Source organism: Bubalus bubalis, chromosome X (genome assembly GCF_019923935.1).
Source record: "Bubalus bubalis isolate 160015118507 breed Murrah chromosome X, NDDB_SH_1, whole genome shotgun sequence".
In the NCBI taxonomy this organism is placed as follows: domain Eukaryota; kingdom Metazoa; phylum Chordata; class Mammalia; order Artiodactyla; family Bovidae; genus Bubalus; species Bubalus bubalis.
The window spans coordinates 65,884,738-65,906,363 of NC_059181.1; the positions used below are offsets into that span (position 1 = coordinate 65,884,738).

A 21,626-nucleotide genomic window follows, 5' to 3' on the forward strand; every position below is an offset into this window, starting at 1 on the left:
CCAACTTCTGCCACAGAGGACAGAATAGGCCAGTGGTAGCAAAACTGAGAAGTCACAAAAGAGAAACAGGGGCAGAAAGAATATTTGTCATGTTAAAAAGCAGAACACTAAAGATTCTGAAAATTTTTCTGCTGAGATCCCCACTAGTACTCTTACTATTACCCCCGAACCCTGAATTTGCTGGACATTTAGACAAACTAAATAACACAAACCAAAGAGAAGATCCTCAGGGGTAAAAGATTTGTATTTAAAAGTAAATAAAGCATGAACTATATGAAACTACAAAGATAAACTATATTTATCTTTACTATGAAATGCAAGGGGAAAATAAACCATAAACAAAAAAGATACTTGAGATACATAAGCAACTTCTATGTCAAATCGAGGAAAATATATCCATGACATATATGGTAGATTAAAAATCAGTGCAAAAAATAAACTCAAAAATAAGTCCCAAGAAAGGTATTAACTGTTCCATCTCATTAGGAATCAAATAAATTAAAATATCAAGGGAGACCACGTCTCACTTTGCAACTGGCAGATTTTTAAGAGCCATAATGTAGTATATTAGTAAGGATGTGGGAAAAAATAGGTATTTGCATACATTAGAGGAATTAAACTTTTAATCCAGCCATAGGAAACAAACATGGAGATGTGCAAAAACTTATTTATAGGATGTTCACATTAAGCATTATTCACACAAACTTAGAAAGGCAGCAATTGAACAAACACCCAAATACCAGATACAAATTATTTTTTTACATTATAATGCCAATTAAAATATGTTTGTGCTGTGCTGTGCTTGGTCGCTCAGTTGTGTCCGACTCTTTGCCACCCCCCTGGACTGCAGCCCGCCAGGCTCCTCTGTCCATGGGGGTTCTCCAGGCAAGAGTACTGGAGTGGATTGCCATGCCCTCCTCCAGAGGATCTTCCCAACCCAGGGATCAAACCAGGTCTCCCACATTGCAGGTGGATTCTTTACTGAGTCACCAGGGAAGTTCAGTTGATTATTAATTTTTTTTTATTAAACAGATGTTTAAGATGGCATGGGACATGCTTGAGATCTGCTAAATTTAAAAGCTTAGGCAACAAGGTTTCATTAATAACCCTAACATCAACAACTGACAAAGACTGTCACTCCAACCAAAACCTCACTTTGAACATAGAAACAAAGTAGTAAAAAATCAAATAGAAAGTAAAATTTAAAAATAGCAAAGGTAGCAAACCTAATTCAATATTATTGAAAACTAGGAAATTTTATTCTGGAAATACAAGGTAGTTTCATTACAAGGAAAGGTATTAAATATAACAAATACAACAAAAAGGGCAAAGAAAAACATTTACTTCCATGTTTAACGCTTATTTGACTGAGATCCCTGTTATTACATCCAGATCACATTTTGAGACATCAATGGGAGGATTAATTCCTCCTAATCCTGAAAGCCATTTAGGGTTTGATATAGCTAATTACCAAAGCCATAGCCCCCTACACTGACTGCTAGGAGAGTGATTATATCAAGTAACCTGTGAATCAGATTCACTTTTGGGCCTACGTAGGGTAGAAGACATTCTGAAGAAGGCAAACACTGGAAATGATAATGTAAGAAGAAGAAATAACAAACATAAAGACAGTCATTTCTAAGTCATGCAAAGAAAGACATGTGGCAAGGAAAAGGATCCTTTAAGGGATGATAATATTAACAACATGGTCCATGAAGATTCTATTACTCTACCAAGAACTCAAGCCAATATCTAGATGACTATTAAGTCATGCACATAATGCACAGATCATGAGACACTTTCCAGTGCTAACTCAAGTATAGCTGTGTTACTGTTATTACAAGTATTTTAAATAAAAATCACCCTGAATGTTTGCTTTATCACTTCAAGTCTTCCTGTCTTAAAGACTTTATGTATATGTATTGTAGAGCAAGGATGGCATGCTATGGTCCATGGGCTGAATCTGGGCTGCTCCCTGTTTTTGTTAATGAAGTTATATTGGAGCACAGTCCTGCCCACTTGTTTCCATATTGTCTATGACTGTTTTCATGCTAGAGAGTGTGACACCCAGCTCTACCACTGGCTGGCTGTTTTACACGGGTGGCAACACCTCTCCAATCCTCAGTTTCATTATCTATAAAGTAGGGAAAAAAATCCTACTTTCCAGAGTTAACTTAAAATTAGATAACAAATATGTGTAAAGCACTTGCCTAGAACATAAAAGGTGCCTATAACTGATAAGCACTACTATTAATATTATATGATTTCAGAAATTTCCAAAAGCTGTGTGTAGGTGCTAGATGACTAGCCTAAAGAGAAAAGAAAAAGAAAAAACAACAGACCTGCTATCACAAAAGCAAGAGAGGATGGATAACATGGCTAGAGAAGTACTAGGAAAAGAAATGGCATTCAGACAGGAAAAGCCAAATTTATACAATGCATTTGGGCCCATATAGAGAAAGTGACAGGACTTTTTAAATTGCATGCTAACATTCATATCCTTATATGTAAACAATGTCATTTCAAAATACGTTGTGGTAAATGACACAGAACTCAGGGACTCTCTTTGTATCAATGAATATTTCCGACTTTTCTGTAGGGAAAAGACCACTTTTCTATCATTCAGGTTACCTGTGCAGGCTAATCTACCTAATTATGCCAACAGAATTATCCAAACACACCAGAGAAAAACCAAGAACATTATGTTATGAAGGCACCATCTCAAGACCATCCCTATGAGAAAAGGTGACTTTTATTGCTTCCATGAAAAATGGCAGATACCAAGAAATGATCTGACCCTTGGGTATTAACTTTGGATAGAGGAGCTTAAGATAGGGGTGGCTTCTGCAGAGATCTCCCAAGAATGGCCATTTTATAGATGCTGCCTCATTTAATTATGAACCATTTCAGTACTCCTTGAAGCCTATCAGGGGGTCAATCCCTGAGAAGCCAAAAATGAATGCTAGTCCAGTTTAAATGGATTATACTAAAAGATGCTGCTACCTCTGAAATTACTAATCCAAAGTGCTATATTCTTTTCTGCTGCTTAAATAATAAGCTTCTGCTAATGAGCTGGCTTTTGACAAAATGTATGCAGCTCCATAGGCTGATAAAGAAAAACTCTCAATAAGTCTGGTTTGAAAGAATAGACTCTCACCAAAGGGACTGTAATCAGTGCATGCTGACATTATTTATGGCATGCAGCTTATGCCACCTAGTTTACTTAGGAACCATTTCAATTCTTCTGATCCTCTGCAGGGGTGATCTCAGACTGGGTAAGCATATAACCTACCCCAACTGTTTTGAGAAGGATATATTGTAGAATAAACTGCAGGCTTTAAAATTACTGGCCCCTAGAAATGACATTCCTACAAGCCTCCCTAATAGGAGTCAAGACAATGTCAGTCTTTCCTCCTTCACTTACCTTAATCACTTTGTTACCTTAACCACTGAGAAGACCCACTCTTCTGCTGCACAGGCACTCACATGGAAAATCTGGTAGACTCTCTAAAACACTTTTCAAAGATATTCTCCACAGTTCAGCCTAGTGAGGGGTTACAAAAAGGAAAAAGATGCTTTCATCATCTGTGACCCTCCTATACTCAGTTTGGTCAGCCTCTATTGCACTGAGAGAGGGTGGAAGGTACTAAACAGGAGAATGGGAAGTGGGGAGAAAAGCACAGTATTTTTAGGTCCAACTCAACAATTTTTAATGCCATTTTTACACCAAAATGGAAAAACTTCTGATTTAACATTTATGATACACTATTTATTGGTTATTTATTCTTTTGTCTACTCTCACAGGAATGAAAGTCCCATGATGGCAGGACTTTGTTAATATCTAGAACAGTCTCCAGCACTCAGTGAGCACCTAATAAATATATGTTGAAGGAAGAGGGGAAGTGCCACATCAGAACCATCTCTTTTCTACCAACTGGGGAACCCCACCAAACCACCAGCAACTTACCAAGACTTCCCAACCATCTCACAAGGACATCCAGGGCAACGATGCTTCATTCTGGTTTGCTGGTAAACCCACTGGGCACGATGCCTCAGGATAAGTGACAAGTAGGTCTTGTTACTTGTTGCTCTTGACCAGTGACAAGGTTTCTAGCTGCCCAAGAATCTGCATTTTTAACAAGTATCCCAGGTGACTGTATGAATAATAAAAAAATTACATCATGGACATTTCCTTTATTAGAGGAGCACAATCTCAGAGGCTATTAAAAAAACCTTTCAGTGTGGAATAAAAATGTTTGTCTCACATGGCCTCCATGGACTTAGATGGAATCTAGAGAAAGCACTAGGTGGAAGACACAGTACTGGGCTAGGATTCAAATCTATTTTCTACACCAACTAGCTATGATCTTGTAAGAGATCATCTACAAAAATGCAAGAATGGGAGAAGGAGAGTTAGGCTCAGTAGTCTCTAGTATAGTCTGAATATTTTAAGACCTTTTTTCATGTCATAATGGGAAGATATGAAGTAACTGCCTAGGCCTAGTAAGACTACCTTTCCTGGCCCTTCCCACTAACTGGGCAAGCCCACCAGAGCCACTGACCACTTACTAAGACTTCACAATGGTTTGATAACCATGTGCAGGATGCTGACTTGAGCCTCTTCCAATTCTCTAGTAACCTCACTGGCCAGGCAGGGCTCAATATACCTCTTCACCTGTGGCATGGTTTCTGATCAAGTTTGGTGTCACCTGTAGGATAGGGAGAAGGAAGAAGAAACAAAGGTAAGAACAGTCAAAGTATGACATCTAACTTTAATTTTACTTTTACCACCTTAAGACAAGTCATCTAGGTCCACACCATGGACCTCAGAATTCACTCTTGTCAAGCACTATTATTAGCATCACAATTATCTTCTTTATCTGGCAAAGACTCTTACAACACCCACATTTAATAAGGATCCTTGCCTCTATTTTTTTTATGGGTTAAATATTTTTTTTTTTTTTTTAAATGAGACATCTTGGGTACAGAGGCACCAAGTAAATATACCAAAGCAGTAGAAGTCAGATCTGAACTAATGCTGATCCTCCTAGCTGCCTACCCTCTTTAGAGCTCAATCAATATCCTATCTTTGAAAGGAGGTAAACTTGGTATCTTAGGGGCCCTTATGGCAATTATGACTTTTTATTCCATGCTGCTGCTGCTGCTAAGTCGCTTCAGTCGTGTTCGACTCTGTGCAACCCCATAGACAGCAGCCCACCAGGCTCCTCTGTCCCTGGGATTCTCCAGGCAAGAACACTGGAGTGGGTTGCCATTTTATTCCATATTCCTGACTAAAAGTGAACTAAACCTCCATCTAATCATCATATGGCACTCGGTTCACACTGATAAGGAAAGCTAACAAAACCCTGGGCTTTGGACCAAGGCCTGTCATTTACAATCTCAACTCCCACCAGGACTGACCTTACCCATATCAACTGTGTGCATTACCAAAAGGATCACGAGGAGCTAGGTAGGCCCATGGCTAGTCCTCTACCTCCAAGACCCAACCACAAGGAGGAATGCAGCTCTGAGACCTGAGACCCACACAGGATAAGCCAAAGTCCCCAAAGGGTTCTTTCTAAGGAAGCAGCCTACTGCCTCTATGTTTCCCAGTCCCTAGCTGCTTTGCATGAAAAGCAAACCCAGAAATCTAGCAATTCAGTGATGACCCAAAGCCCAGGATATTAATTACCATTAGATGCTGGCAACACCAACTACTATAACTAGACTTCCTCTTACTGCAGGGAAGTGCAGGAAACCTTCAAATCCCAGAAGACCCAAGGAGCAGTTTCTCAGGGTTTATTTTTAACTGTTTCACCTACAGTTAAACAGAATACAGTGTTCTATAACTTACTAGTGATAATGAAGCCCAAGAGAAAGCTCTCCCACCGTAAGTTAGGAAGATTCATACTGGATAGTGTAAGCGTTGGGGGGTGAGGATGAGGCAGCTTTGATGGGTTTGAGCCCTCTCTTTATTGGATAAAGTAAAGCAGCCATTGCTGCACACCCATAAGCAGCTGTTCCCATCAGCGATTTTTTAGCTTATTAAGTCCAAAGGGGCAGGGGTGGGAAAGGAATGTGTATAGGTCCTAATTGGGAAATACACAGTAAGTGTAAAGCCTGACTCATGAAATGCCTGCACTAAGGAACCAAGAATAATTAGTAGTTAGTGCCTTTCTCTAAAGATAGAGGTCTTATTTCCACCATACCCTATTTTCACCTGGCCCAGCTCTTTTCCAAACTAAACTGCTCCAGTTCCCAGCTTCCTCACCAACCCATTTATTCCACTTCTGTTCAGGTCAGCAAATTTCTAAATAGAAACCATTTCAATGTTTGTCTTAACTTTGCTGGTCATAAACACATCATGAGAAAAAAAATTCCAGAAATACATTAAGAATAGAAAGCAAAAGTCATAGAATCCCAGAAAGTTTAACACTTGGGATATATTCTTCTTTACAACTTTTATGTACACATACAAACATGAATTTTTTCTTTTTATTGGAGGATAATTGCTTTAAAATATTGTTTGTTTCTGCCATACATCAACATGAATCAGCCACAGGTATACGTATGTCCCTTTCCTCCTGAATCCCCCCCATCTCCATCCCCATCCCATCCCTCTAGATTGTCACAGAGCACTGGGTTGAGCTCCCTGTGTCACACAGCATAATCCCACTTGCTATCTATTTTACATAAGGTAATGTTTGTATTTCAATGCTACTCTCTCCATTTGTCCCACCCGCTCCTTCACCCACAGTGTTCACAAGTCTGTTCATGTCTGTGTCTCTACTGCAGCCCTGTGAATAGGTTCATCAGTACCATCTTTCTACATTCCATATGCATGCATTTTATTTAACAAACTGGATGAAACCATGGCCTTTCTTTCGATTAATACACTGGGTACATCTTTCCAAGTCAAAAATTCATCTACAAGACTATTTTTAATGCCTGTGTTGTATTATTACATGAATACACCAAAAAATTTATTCAAATTCCTATTAAAGAACGGTAAATTTTTTCCATTTTTTATTGCTATGAACATTCCCATACCTAAATCTTTTAAAATATCCTTAAAATATTTTTGAAGAACATTTAAAATGTATTTAGAATATTTAGAGTATAGCCCTAGAAATGAAACTGCTAGGTCAAAGGATATGCAACATTTATTGTGGCCACTAATATATATTGCCAAATTGCTCCTACAAAGGATTACATGGAAATTGGATCTATCCCACCAACGCTGCTGCTGCTGCTGCTGCTATTCGCTTCAGTCGTGTCCGACTCTGCGCGACCCCACAGACGGCAGCCCACCAGGCTCCCCCGTCCCTGGGATTCTTCAAGCAAGAACACTGGAGTGGGTTGCCATTTCCTTCTCCAATGCGTGAAAGTGAAAAGTGAAAGTGAAGTCGCTCAGTCGTGTCCGACTCCTAGCGACCTCATGGACTGCAGCCTACCAGGCTCCTCCACCCATGAGATTTTCCAGGCAAGAGTACTGGAGTGGGGTGCCATTGCCTTCTCCATCCCACCAACGCTAGTGTAACATTTTAAAACCTTTGCCCATGTGATAGATGTTAAGGATAGTATTGCATTTTTTTTTATGAATACAGATATTTTTTACTTAAGAGAATTACAAAGATAAGCAAGATATAGCCTCTGCCTTTGAACTTAAATGAAAGGAAACAGACACAAACAGGTAACATTTACTATTATCATATTCATGATAAAAAAGGTTTCAGTTCATGGAGCCTCCTTTGAGTCTGCAGCTATTGCCAATAGAGAAGGTCCAAGAGAATATTATTAAACAGCAGCCCCAATTTTAAAAATCCATTTACTAAAATTCCAAGGAGTTGGGCTAATGCTATCACATCAGTGGCACTTGCTATCACTTTGCTGTTTCTCCTTCCTCAGTTCTTAAAGGAAAGAACCAAGTGGAAGCTGCCCAGGAACAACCTGCTCCCTCTCCCCGCAAGCCAGTGAAGTGAATGAAGTGTACAGCAGTATATTACTGGAAGCATTTACTGATGCTGGATCTGAACTTCCATTTTTCCTTCTCCTATTTCCAGTAAACAATGATGAGCTGCAGTCATTTTCTTTAGGAAACAAAATGTCTTCTCTTCTTGAGACTCTTATTCCCAGGCAAATATGTTTATACATAATAACCATGCCAACTTGGAAAATAACAGATAAGAATCAAAAGAAATTACTTTTCAGCACCATGATGGGTCAGATACAAATGAAATCAAAATAGATGCCAACACAAGTACTTTTAAAATCCCACCCAACAAAGATGGAGGGATAGGCAATAAAGCAAATACAGCAAAATATTAATTGCACCATCTAGGTGGTGAGTATACAAGTTTTCACTGCCAATTCTTCCAATCTTTCTGTATGAAAATTTTCATAAAATGCTGCAAAAAGTTCAACAAGCAGCTTGAAAATAATGCTGTAAGGTTTTTCCCTCCATTTTACTGCTAGAATGAGACACTCATTCTCTTAATTTTGCTTTTTTAGATCTAGATTTCTTGCATCAGACTTGGAGCTCTCCAACTTTTTAATGAAGTGAAATGAATGACAATATACTCAGGCAGGTTACCAACACAACATGTGGTAGGTTAGGGGAGGTTGAGAGAGGAGGACCCTAAGCTCCTGGAAGTGCAGGCTCACCACCTGTTATGTCTGAATAAGTGACTATTTCAGAAATCCCATTTCTCAGTTAAAAATTAACATTCAGACCCTCTAAACATTTGCCTCAGCCTACTTTTCTGCTTTATCTCATATGAATTCCTTATTTTCCATATTCTCATTGCAAAGAGCTGTGTAGGAAGGAGGGGGGCAAGGGATAAGGAACCAAAGCATGATATGCCCATATGCTTGAAGTTAAGATATAACAAAAAGAATTTTTATTTCTAGGGTTGAAGCTCAAAACTTGATGTTGAAGGACATGGTACAACTGACAGACTGCAGGACTCTGGGGAAAGCCTTATAATCAATCTCCTAGTTTGAAGTGTGTCCTGATTGGCCCATCTGTAAAACAGGAAGAAGACTCATCATAATGATCAATGAGGTAAATAAATGAGTTTCTGAGATGTTAAAAGTATCTCTAGTGAATGGGGAGGGGAATGAAGCCACGACTGTTGAGTAATGATCCAAGATAGGATAGGCAATCTTTTTCCAGGGCTAGGCTTTGAGGGTCACCATGTCTCTGATGTGGCTCCTCACTCTGCTGTTGTAGGTCAAAGAGGCCACAGACAAAACATCAACAAATAAGCATAGCTGTGTTCCAACAGAACTTTATTTGCACAACTAGGCAGACCATGAGCTGTGTTTGTCCACCTCTGATCTAGAATGTGAAGCCTACATAGGAATACCATTTGGAGGACCTGAGGAGGAGTGAAAAGAGGATGAGTCTACATATAGGAACCATTTAGCAAACACCAGACAGTAAGGATGCGGCTCCTGATCTGATAGCTTTCACCCAGGTTCCACCAAGGAAGAGACTGTCAGCAGCAGCAATAGTAGCAACATCTGTAAATACCAAGGACTGAAATCCAAACACAAAAACAGCATTATCTCATGAGAAATTCTTGAGAAGATATATCCATAACTAGAAAGAAACAGCAAGTTTCTGACTACACACATTTTGAAGAAACAGTTGACAGTTCAGAGCCTGTGGAGATCACGTTAGCAGGCACACAATAAATGTTTGTTGATGAGCCATTCATTTATTCATCCAATAAACATTTACTGAGGCCTACGAATGTGCCAGGCTGGGCTCTGGAGATGAAGACACTGTCCCTGCCCTCAAGGAGCTCACAGTCTAACTGATAACAAAGGAAGGGAGACAGGCATATACACAGACAATTACAATACAACCTGATAAGTGCTGTAACACTTATCAGGTTGTATTATAATGGCCGATGTAAAATTCATTTCCAGGGGGCGCTGCTCCAGGCTGCTGCGGGCTGTAACATCAAGAGAGGGGAGGAACAAACTGAAGAAATCAAAGGTTAAGTGCTTTTGGGCTATTTCAAATATGCAGGTTCTCCCTAACTCCTGATCATAAATGAATTTGGGAACTAAATACTGGCATGACATAAAATGGGACTCCCACTCTTAAGGTAGGTACAGACCTCCAGTAAAGGACCTTCTCAATCACCTCTACAAAGCAAGCTTTGTTGCTGTTACTTTGTTTCATTTTGCTTATTATACTCCAACCTTCCCACCATACACATAAGCCTATTCTTCAACTAGCTGAAAAAATGCTGAAAAATGGGAATTTACAACTAGATTAATTCCATATAACTAGGTAACAAAAAGCAGTAACGGCTCACTTGACACCTCTATATCCAATAATCCCCCTTAACTGAAAAAATAAAAATTAGAATGTGACTAAATATAAAGGAGATAGTATATAGCTCATGGAGTGGGAATAATAATTTAGAATGTTCTAATTAGTAAATATAATTAAACAGATTCTGAACCATAAATAACAGACACAGTTTCAGGAAACCAAAATAAAATACCTTACCACTCTCCAAGATCTTTGAGAATATATAATCTAAATCACTTCCGTATTAGAAATAAGAAAAATAAAAAAGAGGTTAACACACTCTTCCCAACACCTTCTCAAAATTCAGTGAGAGGTAGTAAGAGACGCTTGAGGAGAGATTACTAGTGTTAACTAGTCATTTGGTTCACATGATTTTATACAAAGATAGGATGGAATTTTTGTGTGTCACACAGTTCTTAATAAAGCCTAGGTTTTTAATGGCTCTTTTGTCTCTGCACCAGCAAACTGAACTGATGACATCAATAAATTGTTTCCATTTACACTGAGATCCCTGTCTTGGGACCCAGTGTCTCTGAGGCCACTATTTTCTACACTTAACATACCATTTTCCCCTAAAGCCATTACATTGCTCTTTTCTTCCCTGTTTCATTCTGCCAATTGTCAGCCCACATGCACAATGTCTTCTCAGGTGTTGCAGTTTGTTCCTCTTACCACATTACATCTCCAAAGAGTTCCATGTCATCTACAAATGTGAACATTACACCTTGTACATATCCTCCCCCAGATCACTCATAATAACATCAGTCCCCCAGTGGATGTGGGAAGGGTGGCTAGGCTACCATTTTGTGTCTTATCTACGTTGGTTGCCATGTCTTATTAGAGGCAAAATGTTGCCATGTCTTCCCCCACACCCATAACCAGGGAGCATCACTGCTGTGCAGCAATCAGTGCTTTCCTTTCAGATAAAAAGAAATAGCTATCTATTTAAAAAACAGATAAATGTTATCTCAAAATGGCTACCAAGAATTTCACATGTATTCCATGCAGTAGTTGTCTTTTTTTTTCATACTCAATGGCAACAAGCATATACCAGGTGTGTATGTCAACAAATGACAAGGGGTAATAGATTCTTTATATAGAGCACATAATATAGAGCTCTTACAAATATACAGCATTCAGACCCAAGTTGAATAGTTCACAAAAGGAAATAATAGCTAATAATTAGCATTTGAGAATCCAGCTGCATCAATAATACAGAGAAATGTACCATAAATCAAAGATACCATTCTTATACATGTAAAATTACAAAAAAAAAAAAAATTTATGTAGCTGCTGCTAAGTCATTTCAGTCATGTCCGACTCTTTGAGACCCTATGGACTGTAGCCTGCCAGGCTGCTCTATCCATAGGATTCTCCAGGCAAGAATAATGGGAGTGGGTTGCCATTTCTTAATGTAACTAAATGGGTACAAAAATTGACATAATGTTTTGGAATGCTATTATGGCAGGTCTTTAAAATGTTCAAAGTTTTTGATGAGTAATTGTAATTCTTAACTCTATAATATAAAGAATAACTCAAAAGAGAGAAACAATAAAAACTAAATGAAAAGACATTAATCATTAACTTAAAATACTTAAAATCTTAAGTACTTCCACACAATAAAATATCATGAAACCATTCGATGACAATTACAAAAATATTTAACATGGAAAAATGCACATTATAAACACAAAACATGACATAAAATAGTATAAATATATGATCCCTGTAGAAAAATTCAGAAAGAATGAAAAGAAGCAAATACATTTATTAACACTGGTTATCTCTGTGAGGTGAAATTATGGATCTTTTTCCCTCATATTTTCCCCTCAGACGAAGCTACAATGAATATTTACCACATTTCTAGACTGACGGAACTATTCAAACTTAATGGAAGAAAAACCACAAAACAGTTGACTGATTTGACCACATGATTTCAAATTTCTACTAACCAAAAATTTAAATACAAAAATTAAGAGGCAAACAATAACCTGGAGTACATATTTATAAATTACAGAAATTTGAGTAATAGCCTTTATTTATAGAACACATTAAAATAGATAATAATAATAAAACTAAAACTCCAACTGATAATCATTTAAGACATGAACTACCATCATATGAAAGAAAAATCAAGCTACTAAGAAACATATGGAGGAAAAAAGAATCCAAACTTAGAATCAAAGAAATGCAAAATTAAAGTAATACTGGTTTTTAATCCATTAAAATAACGTTTTTGACTACTCAATGCTTGTGTAAATTGGTACAATCTTTTCAGAAAGAAACTTGGCAATACATATTAAGTGTTAAAAATGTTCATACCCTTTGACATAGTAATTTCACTTCAAATGAATCTATCCCAACCAAATAATAAATGAAATCCATGTATTTTCTGTCTTTTATTATAAGAAAGAAAATTACAATTTTCTTTCCTTTACAATTAACATTGCTATCAAACACCAAAATATTAACAATGGGTAAGGAAAAAATCTCTACTGCAGCAAATGACTGGTTGTCTTAAAGCATCAGACCAGATCTCAAATCTGGCAAAACAAGAAGGGTGTGTCCAGCCTGCCGCAGTCGGCCATTTTAAACCCTCTGCAGAACAAAAAGCATAGAAGACAAGGGTAGGTAAGGATGACCACCCCACTAGGCTCCAGATCAATACTTTACTTTTTGTCTTCCACATATGTAACCTTATACAATGCACTGAGTAAAAATTAGCAAATAGGTCTCCTTTCTTAAATAGCATAGGTTAAGTTATGAATAAAATTTGAAATCGTAAGTGGAGGGTCCTTTAAATTTGCCGCATCATTTTGGTGGTTAAATATAATGTTTAAGAACACAGAATTCTGAAGCCATACTACCTGGATAAAAATCCAATCTCAGTCACTCAAAAGGATATAAAGCCTTGGATTTACTTTATCTGTATCCCTCAGATTTCTCATTTGTAAAAGATGAATAATGGTACTGCTATTTCATAAGACTGTGGAGAGTACTAAATTAGTTAAGGCATGTGTAAAAGCATATAGACCCAGTACATGACACATAGTTTAAGCTCCAAATACGTTTAAGTTTAATTATTATTATAGTTAGGCAAACAGGCCCCGAGAAGGAGAAAGACCAGTATTAGATCACAGCTAGGATTACTTAAAAGGCCTGTTTCAATTTTGAATCCTGTGCCTTTTCTTCTACATATTTAACTGCTAAATTACTAGTTTTAGCGATGATTAACAATAGATCTTTACTGACAGCCCTCTAAGAGCCATGACAGTGCTGCTGCCTAAAAATAAAACAAAATAAAAGAAAATCGTCCCCCTAGATGAAACCGTGCTCAAAGTTCTACACACACAAAAAAATAATAATTTAGAAGACAGGGTGTGAAACCCAGGTCACCTACATACTACCGTCACCATTCGCCTAGTTACCAGGTTTAAAGCAAAGTGGAACAAGGACTTGGAAACAGCCAAATCCTCACCCCTACATCCTCAAGGGGAGAAAATCAAGGGCTTCTGACCAACTGTAGATTCTCACAGTATTGCAACCACTGAGTTCTGCTACTCTGATGGAATGAGAGAAGGTGTCCAGAGCCAAGGACACCGACCCACTATCTCCGTGTCCAACAGAGAGCCCTCCAGAGGCGTACTGCCCGAACGTGGCCTTGTCACGAAGTGCTCGCGTTTTACGCATTTCTTACACACAGCCAGCTGCTGCAACCTTTTGTAAAATCATCATCGCCTCCGCATTTTTAAACCCGCATTATTCATAGGCCAGAGAGGGGCTAAGATTCTGAGTCAGTATTTAGTGGATCTAGCCACAGCGTAGGACAGCTCCGACTCAGGCTGATCCCCTCACCCAACCAGAAAGGTCGATCTGCTCCTCTGCAGGCCCTCATAGACCAAGATGGCCAAGCAAAAAGACAACTTACCTCCCCCCTCGCCATTTTGCAATCTTAATTACGCGTACGCTGCGCGCCTCCTCGCGTCATTTCGCTTGAAATACGCATGCGCCCCTCTCCCCCTCGCGTTAAATCCAACCCTCACAATGTCGTCTCAAATGCGCATGCGCAGCTTCACTCCCGCGGGTACCAACTACCAACAACTTTCCTTTCTTAAATACGAATTCCATACCCACTCCGCGCCCCAAGCCTTGCGCATGCGTATCTCCGGCTGTCCCTAGTGGAGCGTCCCCGCCCCCCACCCCCACCCCGCACATCAGACTACAAATACAGTGGACTCTCTGCGGATACGATGGACTAACTGTACTAAGCCATTCTTTATAGGAGACTTGAGCATCCGCGGAATTTAGTCTTCGCGGGGGTTCTGGAACCAATGCCCCGCGGTTACCAAAACACGACTATATACCTGCGTGCTACCGCGTCGTGCATCCTCACACTCTCAAGTATATTTGCGCACCGCGTCTGTCCCCCGACCTCCGTTTTTTATATATAAGTGCCTGATGATATCTAGATGTGCTTCTCCCTACAATTGTGCCCCAGTGCTCAATAAAGAAGAGCCATTACCAGCCTTCCTTGATAGGGGTAGGTGTGATAAACTAGGTAAGTGGAATACGGGAAAGACGTCAAAGCGTGCAGGTGTTCAGAGCAGATGCCAGCTCTAGATAGAATACGCCCTGACTCCCAGGGAGGGGCTTAGAGTACCCTCGGTTTCCGTAATAAGACCTACCACCCTGAACAAAGGCAAAGAAAGCTCTCATAACCGCCTAGTATTACAGCCCCGACCTTTAAATACATCTTCTACTGCATATGAGGAAATCCAAGAAATTTTAATGCAGGGAACATTATGGAAAATGCCGACGCTCAGGTGCTCAACCTTGATTAAAGGAAAGAAGCCTGTATTACTTTTACAATGGGAACTAAATGGTCAACATCCTTTTGTAGGTCTGAGGCCCGTACTGTCCCCCATTTTTTCCTCTCGTGAACGGGGAGAACACACAAATTAAGGATCCCCCTGGCCCGAGTTCCCTCCTCCACCCTCCATGTTCTTCCCCTATGTCGTTCCTTTACCTCCTGGCTGAATCGAAGGTCATAGCATAAATTCTTAGCGCCGGCCGTCCCAAAATATGGTGAAAGGGAACGACGGCACAGAGTTCGAGGCGCAAGAGCAGGCCAAGGTGGCAGTGGACAGCAGGCTGAGGACCAGCCCTGCCTCCAGCCGCAACGCTGATATCCGGAGAGGACCGCCTCCAGGATAGCTGCAATGTGCTTCAGGCGCATGCGCCGAGCACGCCCTCTTCTCCCGACCCCCGCCCCCACTCAAGCCTAGCTCTCTCCAAGGCAAACTTTTCGGCGGTCTTCACCCTTTCACCCTTACGCAGGTCCGTAGCTCATCCTGCTTCTTCAACATTTTCTCCCCTTGGTCACACCGGCCTCCGCCACATTTCCCTCAGCCCCTTTCCTCATGTATCCTTCTCCTGTTCTTAGCCCACCATTTCAATGCCATTCTCCCCCTTGGCTGCCTTTGTTCGGTTATCCTTAGTGGCCTATCCTTGTATTCTTGGCCTTGCCTGATCTGCAGCCCTATTGGTCCTCTTACTCAGCCCCTTGCGTGTCTGATATTGCAAACTGTAAAAAAAAAAAAAAAAAAAAGGCAAAAAATACTGTTTAAAAGGTATTATACCCTCACAATCTTCTCCAAAGCAGCTCTCAAACTGCTCCAAAAGAGCTCTCAACTAGCTAGTGTTGGGCAAACAATGCCTGGTTGATGAAGAACCAACAGAGGAGACTCAGAGGCAGGGAACCAAAAGACTTTATGCACAGAGCATAAAGGGAAAGGGTGTTCAATTAGTTTGGGGGTAAGAAGGAGTATGCAACACCTTTTTCTTTCTCTTCCTAACCCTGGTATTGTCTGGCCATTAAAAATACTGTTCAGTGTCCTTCAATGTTAAATGCAAGGCTTGTCTTCTGTGAGAAATTCACGTAGTAATTTTGAGAGAAGTGTATTGAATAGACTCTGAAATAGACTCCTCCTTGAATTTGAGAAGCAGAGAATACAAAATAATGTTTTGTTTCCCATTATGATGTTTTACTTTGGTGGCTGGTTCTTCTTGCTTTCTAAGAAAGCCAGTTTGGAAATACCAAAATTTAAGCCTCCCCCCCGCCCCAATTCCATAAATTCTGAGACCTGTAAAATGTGTACATCATCCTCTCTAATTGTTAAGAATGTTGAGACCAAAGCTTTCCCCTTAAGATCAGGAACAAGATAAGATGTGCACTTTCACAACTTACGTTTGGCAATTTAATGGTGGTTCTAGCAAATGTAAGAAGTCAAGGCAAACTCAAGAGATGTAGAAAAAGCATTTGACAAAATTCAATATGGCTGAGCCACTAGTTGCATTTACATGGTTATCATTACGTTAATGTTGGCTATTGACCAAATCAATATTAGGAGAAAGGTGAAAGTGGGGGAAGGCAAGTGGAGTGCTAGAGCATAAAGTGTACCAAAAGATGATGTAGGTAAAAGAGGGCTAAATGTTTATTCTCTGAAATGGAAAATCATAGATAATGTCTAAAATGGAAATATCAAGAAGTCATAATATAAGCATTATTTATAGTTATGAACCAAACTATGAGTTAAAATCATTTAATGAATTGAAAGATTAATGGGTCACCACCAGCATTTTTTACAACATGACAGAAAACATCAAAGTGCACTGCAAGAGGACTTCCCTGGCAGTACAGTGGTTAAGACTTCATGCTTCCAGTGTAAAGGACTCATGTTAGATCTCTGATCAGGGAACTAAAATCCCACATGCTGCACAGTGCAGCCAGAAAGAAAAAAAAGTACATTGCAGGGAATTGGTAGTCCAGTGATCAGAACTGCATGCTCTCACTGTGGAGGGCCCAAGTTCAATCCTTGGTTAGGAAACTAAGGTTTCACAAGCTGTGTGGCACGGCAACATATATATATGTTGTTGTTCAGTCATTAAGTCATGTCTGACTTTTGTGACCCCATGGGCTATAGCCCACCAGGCTCCTTTGTCCATGGAATTTCCCAGGCAAGAATACTGGAGTGGGGTGCCATTTCCTTCTCCAGGGGATCTTCCCAACCCAGGAACTAGACCTGCATATCCTCAATTAGCTGGCAGATTCTTTACCACTGAGCCACCAGGGAAGCTTGTATAGTCATAAGCCTACATATGGCTATTATGGCCAACATAATTTTAAAGGTGCATTGTAGACATTAAGAGTAATTATTTTTTTCTTAAACTTACTTGAGTTATAGCACACACTCACATACATACCCTCTATTGTGATATAAAATACATTTCTCCCTTCATTCCTTCATGTCTCAATTAAACCTGCTTGAAAATCTATACTTTAAACTACGGGCATGCATTACTTTAATAAAAATATTAAACCTATAAAGGAATTTAAACATGATAATATGGTTTATTTAATGAACATATATCAAATTTTAAAACAGAATTTTTGCCATTTGAAACAATATACGAAGCACCATTTAATTATTTAAGAATAAAGTTCATTACATTACTCTATATTTGGCATGTGCACATGCTCTTTATCTATAACTTTTATTAGTTTTTGAAAACATTTTTCTTTGTGGTTGCATTTATGAAACCAGTTGTACATTCCGATCAAGTCATATTGAAATTAAAGGGCAATTGCTACATTCACTATTCTTGTGTCTATACATTTGTACTGGCTTCCTGAAAAAAATTCACATGCAAAACATATAGCTAACTAGTAACTTAAAGAAAAATATTTATTGTGGATTTTTAAAATTACACAACCTAAACCTTATTTCAAAAATTGTAAAATTTAGAGAAGGAAAATAAAGAGGAAAAAGTCTTATTGAATCATATAGCTCCAAAATAGCTAGAGGTTATATTTGAGTGTCTAGCTTTCTATACTTGTTTCTATATCTATATAAATGGACATGTCCATAAATCCTTATGAGTTTTATATATTATATAAACAACTTAGGAAACAGAGAGGAATACTGTCCAGTATTTAAATTAAGGTTTTTAATTTATTTTCCAAGGAATATCATGTTCTTCATACTGAGTGATTCAATCATATATGTTTTGTACCTTAAATGGTTATGATGATCTTGAAAACTAAGATTCTTGCAATAGGCTAAATTGTGAGTAAATCTTCCTGTGGCATTTTACAGATTTTTTTCCATTTTATGTATATCATATTTTTATAGACATTTGTATTTCATTTTTAACCCCCACAAATGAATTACTCTAACTTGTCATAATTTATTTCTGGATTAGATACATCTCACACATATTTTTCCTATGTCTATAGCACATGTATAAAAACTGGTCATCTACTAGACCACAAAGCAGACCTAAGACTTAATTATATGAAATCCTACAGAGCATATTTTCTGAACAAGAAGGGATTCAAACTCAAACTTCAAGACCCAAGAAACGTTTATTTAATTGAAAACTAAACAAAAACGGAAACCACCACTCAGCCGTGCTTTGGGCTTCAACTACAGGAGAAAAGTCAGGTGGGAGGGGCTGCTGGAAAGCCTGTGACACAAGAATGGGACCGTGCGCGAGCCTTGTGTGACGTCACTGAGGCCCCTAGAGAAAAACTGCCAGTTCTGTCTAAGGCGCCGTAAGGGGAGTTGTGTCGGGGCCTCCGGGGCAGCAGTGGACCCACTCACTCGCGGATCCCACCACAGCCATGAGCAGTAAGGAGTGCTTCAAATGTGGACTCGTTGGCCACTGGGCCCCGGGATGCTCTAAAAGAGGAGGAGCTCGGGGGCATGGAGCTAGAGGCCGTGGCCGTGGAGCTCAGTGCATTTCAACCACCCGACCCGTCATCTGTTACCGCTGCGGTAAGTTTGGCCATTATGCTAAGGACTGTGACATCTGCTACAACTGTGGGAAAAGTGGCCACATTGCCAAAGACTGTGCCGAGCCTAAGCGAGAGGGAGAGCGTTGCTGTTACACCTGTGGCAGACCAGGCCATCTGGCTCGTGATTGTGACCGTCAGGAAGAGCAGAAGTGCTACTCTTGCGGCAAAAGGGGCCACATTCAAAAATACTGCACCCAAGTCAAGTGCTACCGTTGTGGCGAGATTGGCCACGTGGCCATCAATTGTAGAAAGATGAATGAGGTCAACTGCTACCGCTGTGGCGAATCCGGACATCTAACCTGGGAATGCCCAATTGAGGCTGACGCTTAATTTTTCCCTTTGTTCCCTACCTCTTTTTGCTGACTGATAATTGTATTATTGTCTCTGAAACCTCTTCTCTGACCAAAGATTGATAGATTGAGGCTACTTCCGGGTCAGTGAATTTTAATTACCATGTTAAAAGAGGAAAGGGCTGGTTAAATAAAAAAAAAAATCTCAAAAAAGTTACTCACTTGTAGATGTCTTATAATTAATATGTTTCTGCATCACTGATGACTCGGATCATTGAACATCCTGAGCGTTAGGCAACTTCTAGATTCTTTGAATGCATTTTGATTTAACATTTAAGAGCCACTGTGTGCCAGCCACTGTTTGAGGAATTGGATACATATCAGTGAATAAATCAGACCAAGTTTGCAAACACAGGCCTAGAATCTATTAACAAGTAAAATAGTGTGTCAGATGAAGATAAATTGCCATAAAGGAAAAAAAAACAAACACCAGTTAAAAGGATAGAGAATGTGTGTGGGGGGACATATATTTCTGTCTTAGATACACAAGGCACCCTGAGGAGGTGACATTTCCTCAGAGACTTGTTGCACAAATAAAGCTGATCCTAGAAATGTCTATGATCTTGCCAAGTAGCTTTAACTTTAGTTATGTATTGATTGCTTTGATTTATTTGAACTCATTAGCTTTTAAATGACATTGAAATACATCTCTATCTGGTCTTACATAAGTGTATAGTTTAATGACAATAACCCAGAAAAATATGTATAATGTGTATAAGTAGCTTTGAGAGAGAACAGTGAGAAAACAACCAAACAAAGAAAACCATAGCAGCAAATTGTGAACATAAAGATACTGGTGATTAGTTAGACATACATTTTTTTATATATTTAAATTTATTTTAATTAGAGGCTAATTACTTTAGACATACATATTTTTAAAAATCTAAGAAAACAGGTGTAAACATTAAGATTCAACATAGATTGGGGCTTTGGTAATTTCAAAAACACATTTTTGCAGGTATGAATATTATGTTTAGGAATTTCTAAAAAATACATTTTCACAGATATGAATATGTTCAATTTCATATGCTATGGTCCATTTTTTAAAAATCAGATCTGAAAAACTGAAGTTCTACAAAATAGAAAAGGCAATTTTAGATTTTAAATAAAACCTGAGATGAGGAGTGGTAACTGTTGGTGTCAAAAGAAAATTGAAGTTGTGATGAAAAATGACTTACAAAATAATGATGATGACAATACTACATATCAAACAGAATGTGATAGAATTTATATCAGAAAAGGTAGTGTAGGGGGTACAGTTCATGATCCATAAACTCAAATGATCAAAGAAATATATCTGGTTTTATAACTGAAGACACATTCTGTTTTGAACGTCCATAAGACTTGATGTGTAACCTTTCATCCCCATCTGAAAGACTCTCTCAATTCAGCTGAGTTTGACCTTTTGTGACCCTCTTTCGTTTCTAGAAATTGATTCTGTCGCTCTCTGTGCTGTCTAAACAAGATAAACTCAATCACACTACTAGCCTCTCAATGGAGCAATTGCGGCAATCTCAGTCCGGTCTGTCAAAACACAGCTGAAAACTCCTATTATATCACACTGAGCCAAACAAATTCTTGAGTCTCATCGTGGTGCTGAGCTCTATTTAGGGGAGGAACACAGGAATCTGCTTTTGAATTCTGTACCCCCTTTCCCCCGCAACTATCTGGTACTTCATTTCCCATGCCCTCAGAATCCTGGCCCAGAGTTGGAGGAGGAAAAGAGGCAATGTCCCTTTATTAAGGACACACACATCAATGAAGGCCTCTTTAAATTCCCTTTAGGCATCTTTTCTAATTTCAGAGGAAGGAAGCCTTATTTTGACTCACCAGTACCCTGTGCCAGAAGTTACAAAATGGTAGCCCTCTTACTGAATCAGGTCCACAATATGTTTGACCTGCACGTTATCAACATTAGATGCCAACATCTAAAAATTGGAACATTTCCCATGGAAATTCTTTTACTTCTTTTTGGAACAAAACCAAAGATCAGGAAGCAATAGGCACTCATTTCTGTGTGGAAAATTTTAGCTGGAGGTAAGCAGCGCTCTCTTCCTCTAGCCAAGTCACAAGTTCCCTCTTTAACTTC

The 21,626-nt window shown here is 39.1% G+C and overlaps 1 protein-coding gene and 1 long non-coding RNA gene across 19 annotated transcripts in view; one reads left to right on the top strand and one right to left on the bottom strand.

Moving 5' to 3' along the window:
• The window catches only part of LOC102399157, a 70,457-nt gene extending 54,876 nt beyond the window's left edge, over window positions 1-15,581 (bottom strand). For 6 of the 18 annotated variants that reach the window (XR_003106838.2, XR_006548529.1, XR_003106835.2 and 3 more), the window contains exons 1-4: window positions 15,357-15,522; window positions 4,570-4,709; window positions 3,968-4,154; window positions 3,425-3,544 (exon numbers count right to left, since the gene is read on the bottom strand). This is a non-coding gene — a long non-coding RNA (uncharacterized LOC102399157). Of the gene's footprint in view, window positions 1-906; window positions 3,545-3,967; window positions 4,155-4,562; window positions 4,710-14,258; window positions 14,380-15,356 lie in introns of those variants that run through there. The other 12 variants (XR_003106841.2, XR_006548530.1, XR_003106839.2 and 9 more) reach the window with 9 other exon arrangements.
• A 2,887-nt stretch (window positions 15,582-18,468) lies between these two features.
• Window positions 18,469-19,601, top strand: ZCCHC13 (zinc finger CCHC-type containing 13). Its single transcript, XM_006042951.3, is given in 2 exon segments — window positions 18,469-19,443; window positions 19,446-19,601. Coding segments are annotated over 2 exon segments (489 nt in total). The 5' UTR covers window positions 18,469-19,013; the 3' UTR covers window positions 19,505-19,601.
• The last annotated feature ends 2,025 nt before the right edge of the window (window positions 19,602-21,626 follow it).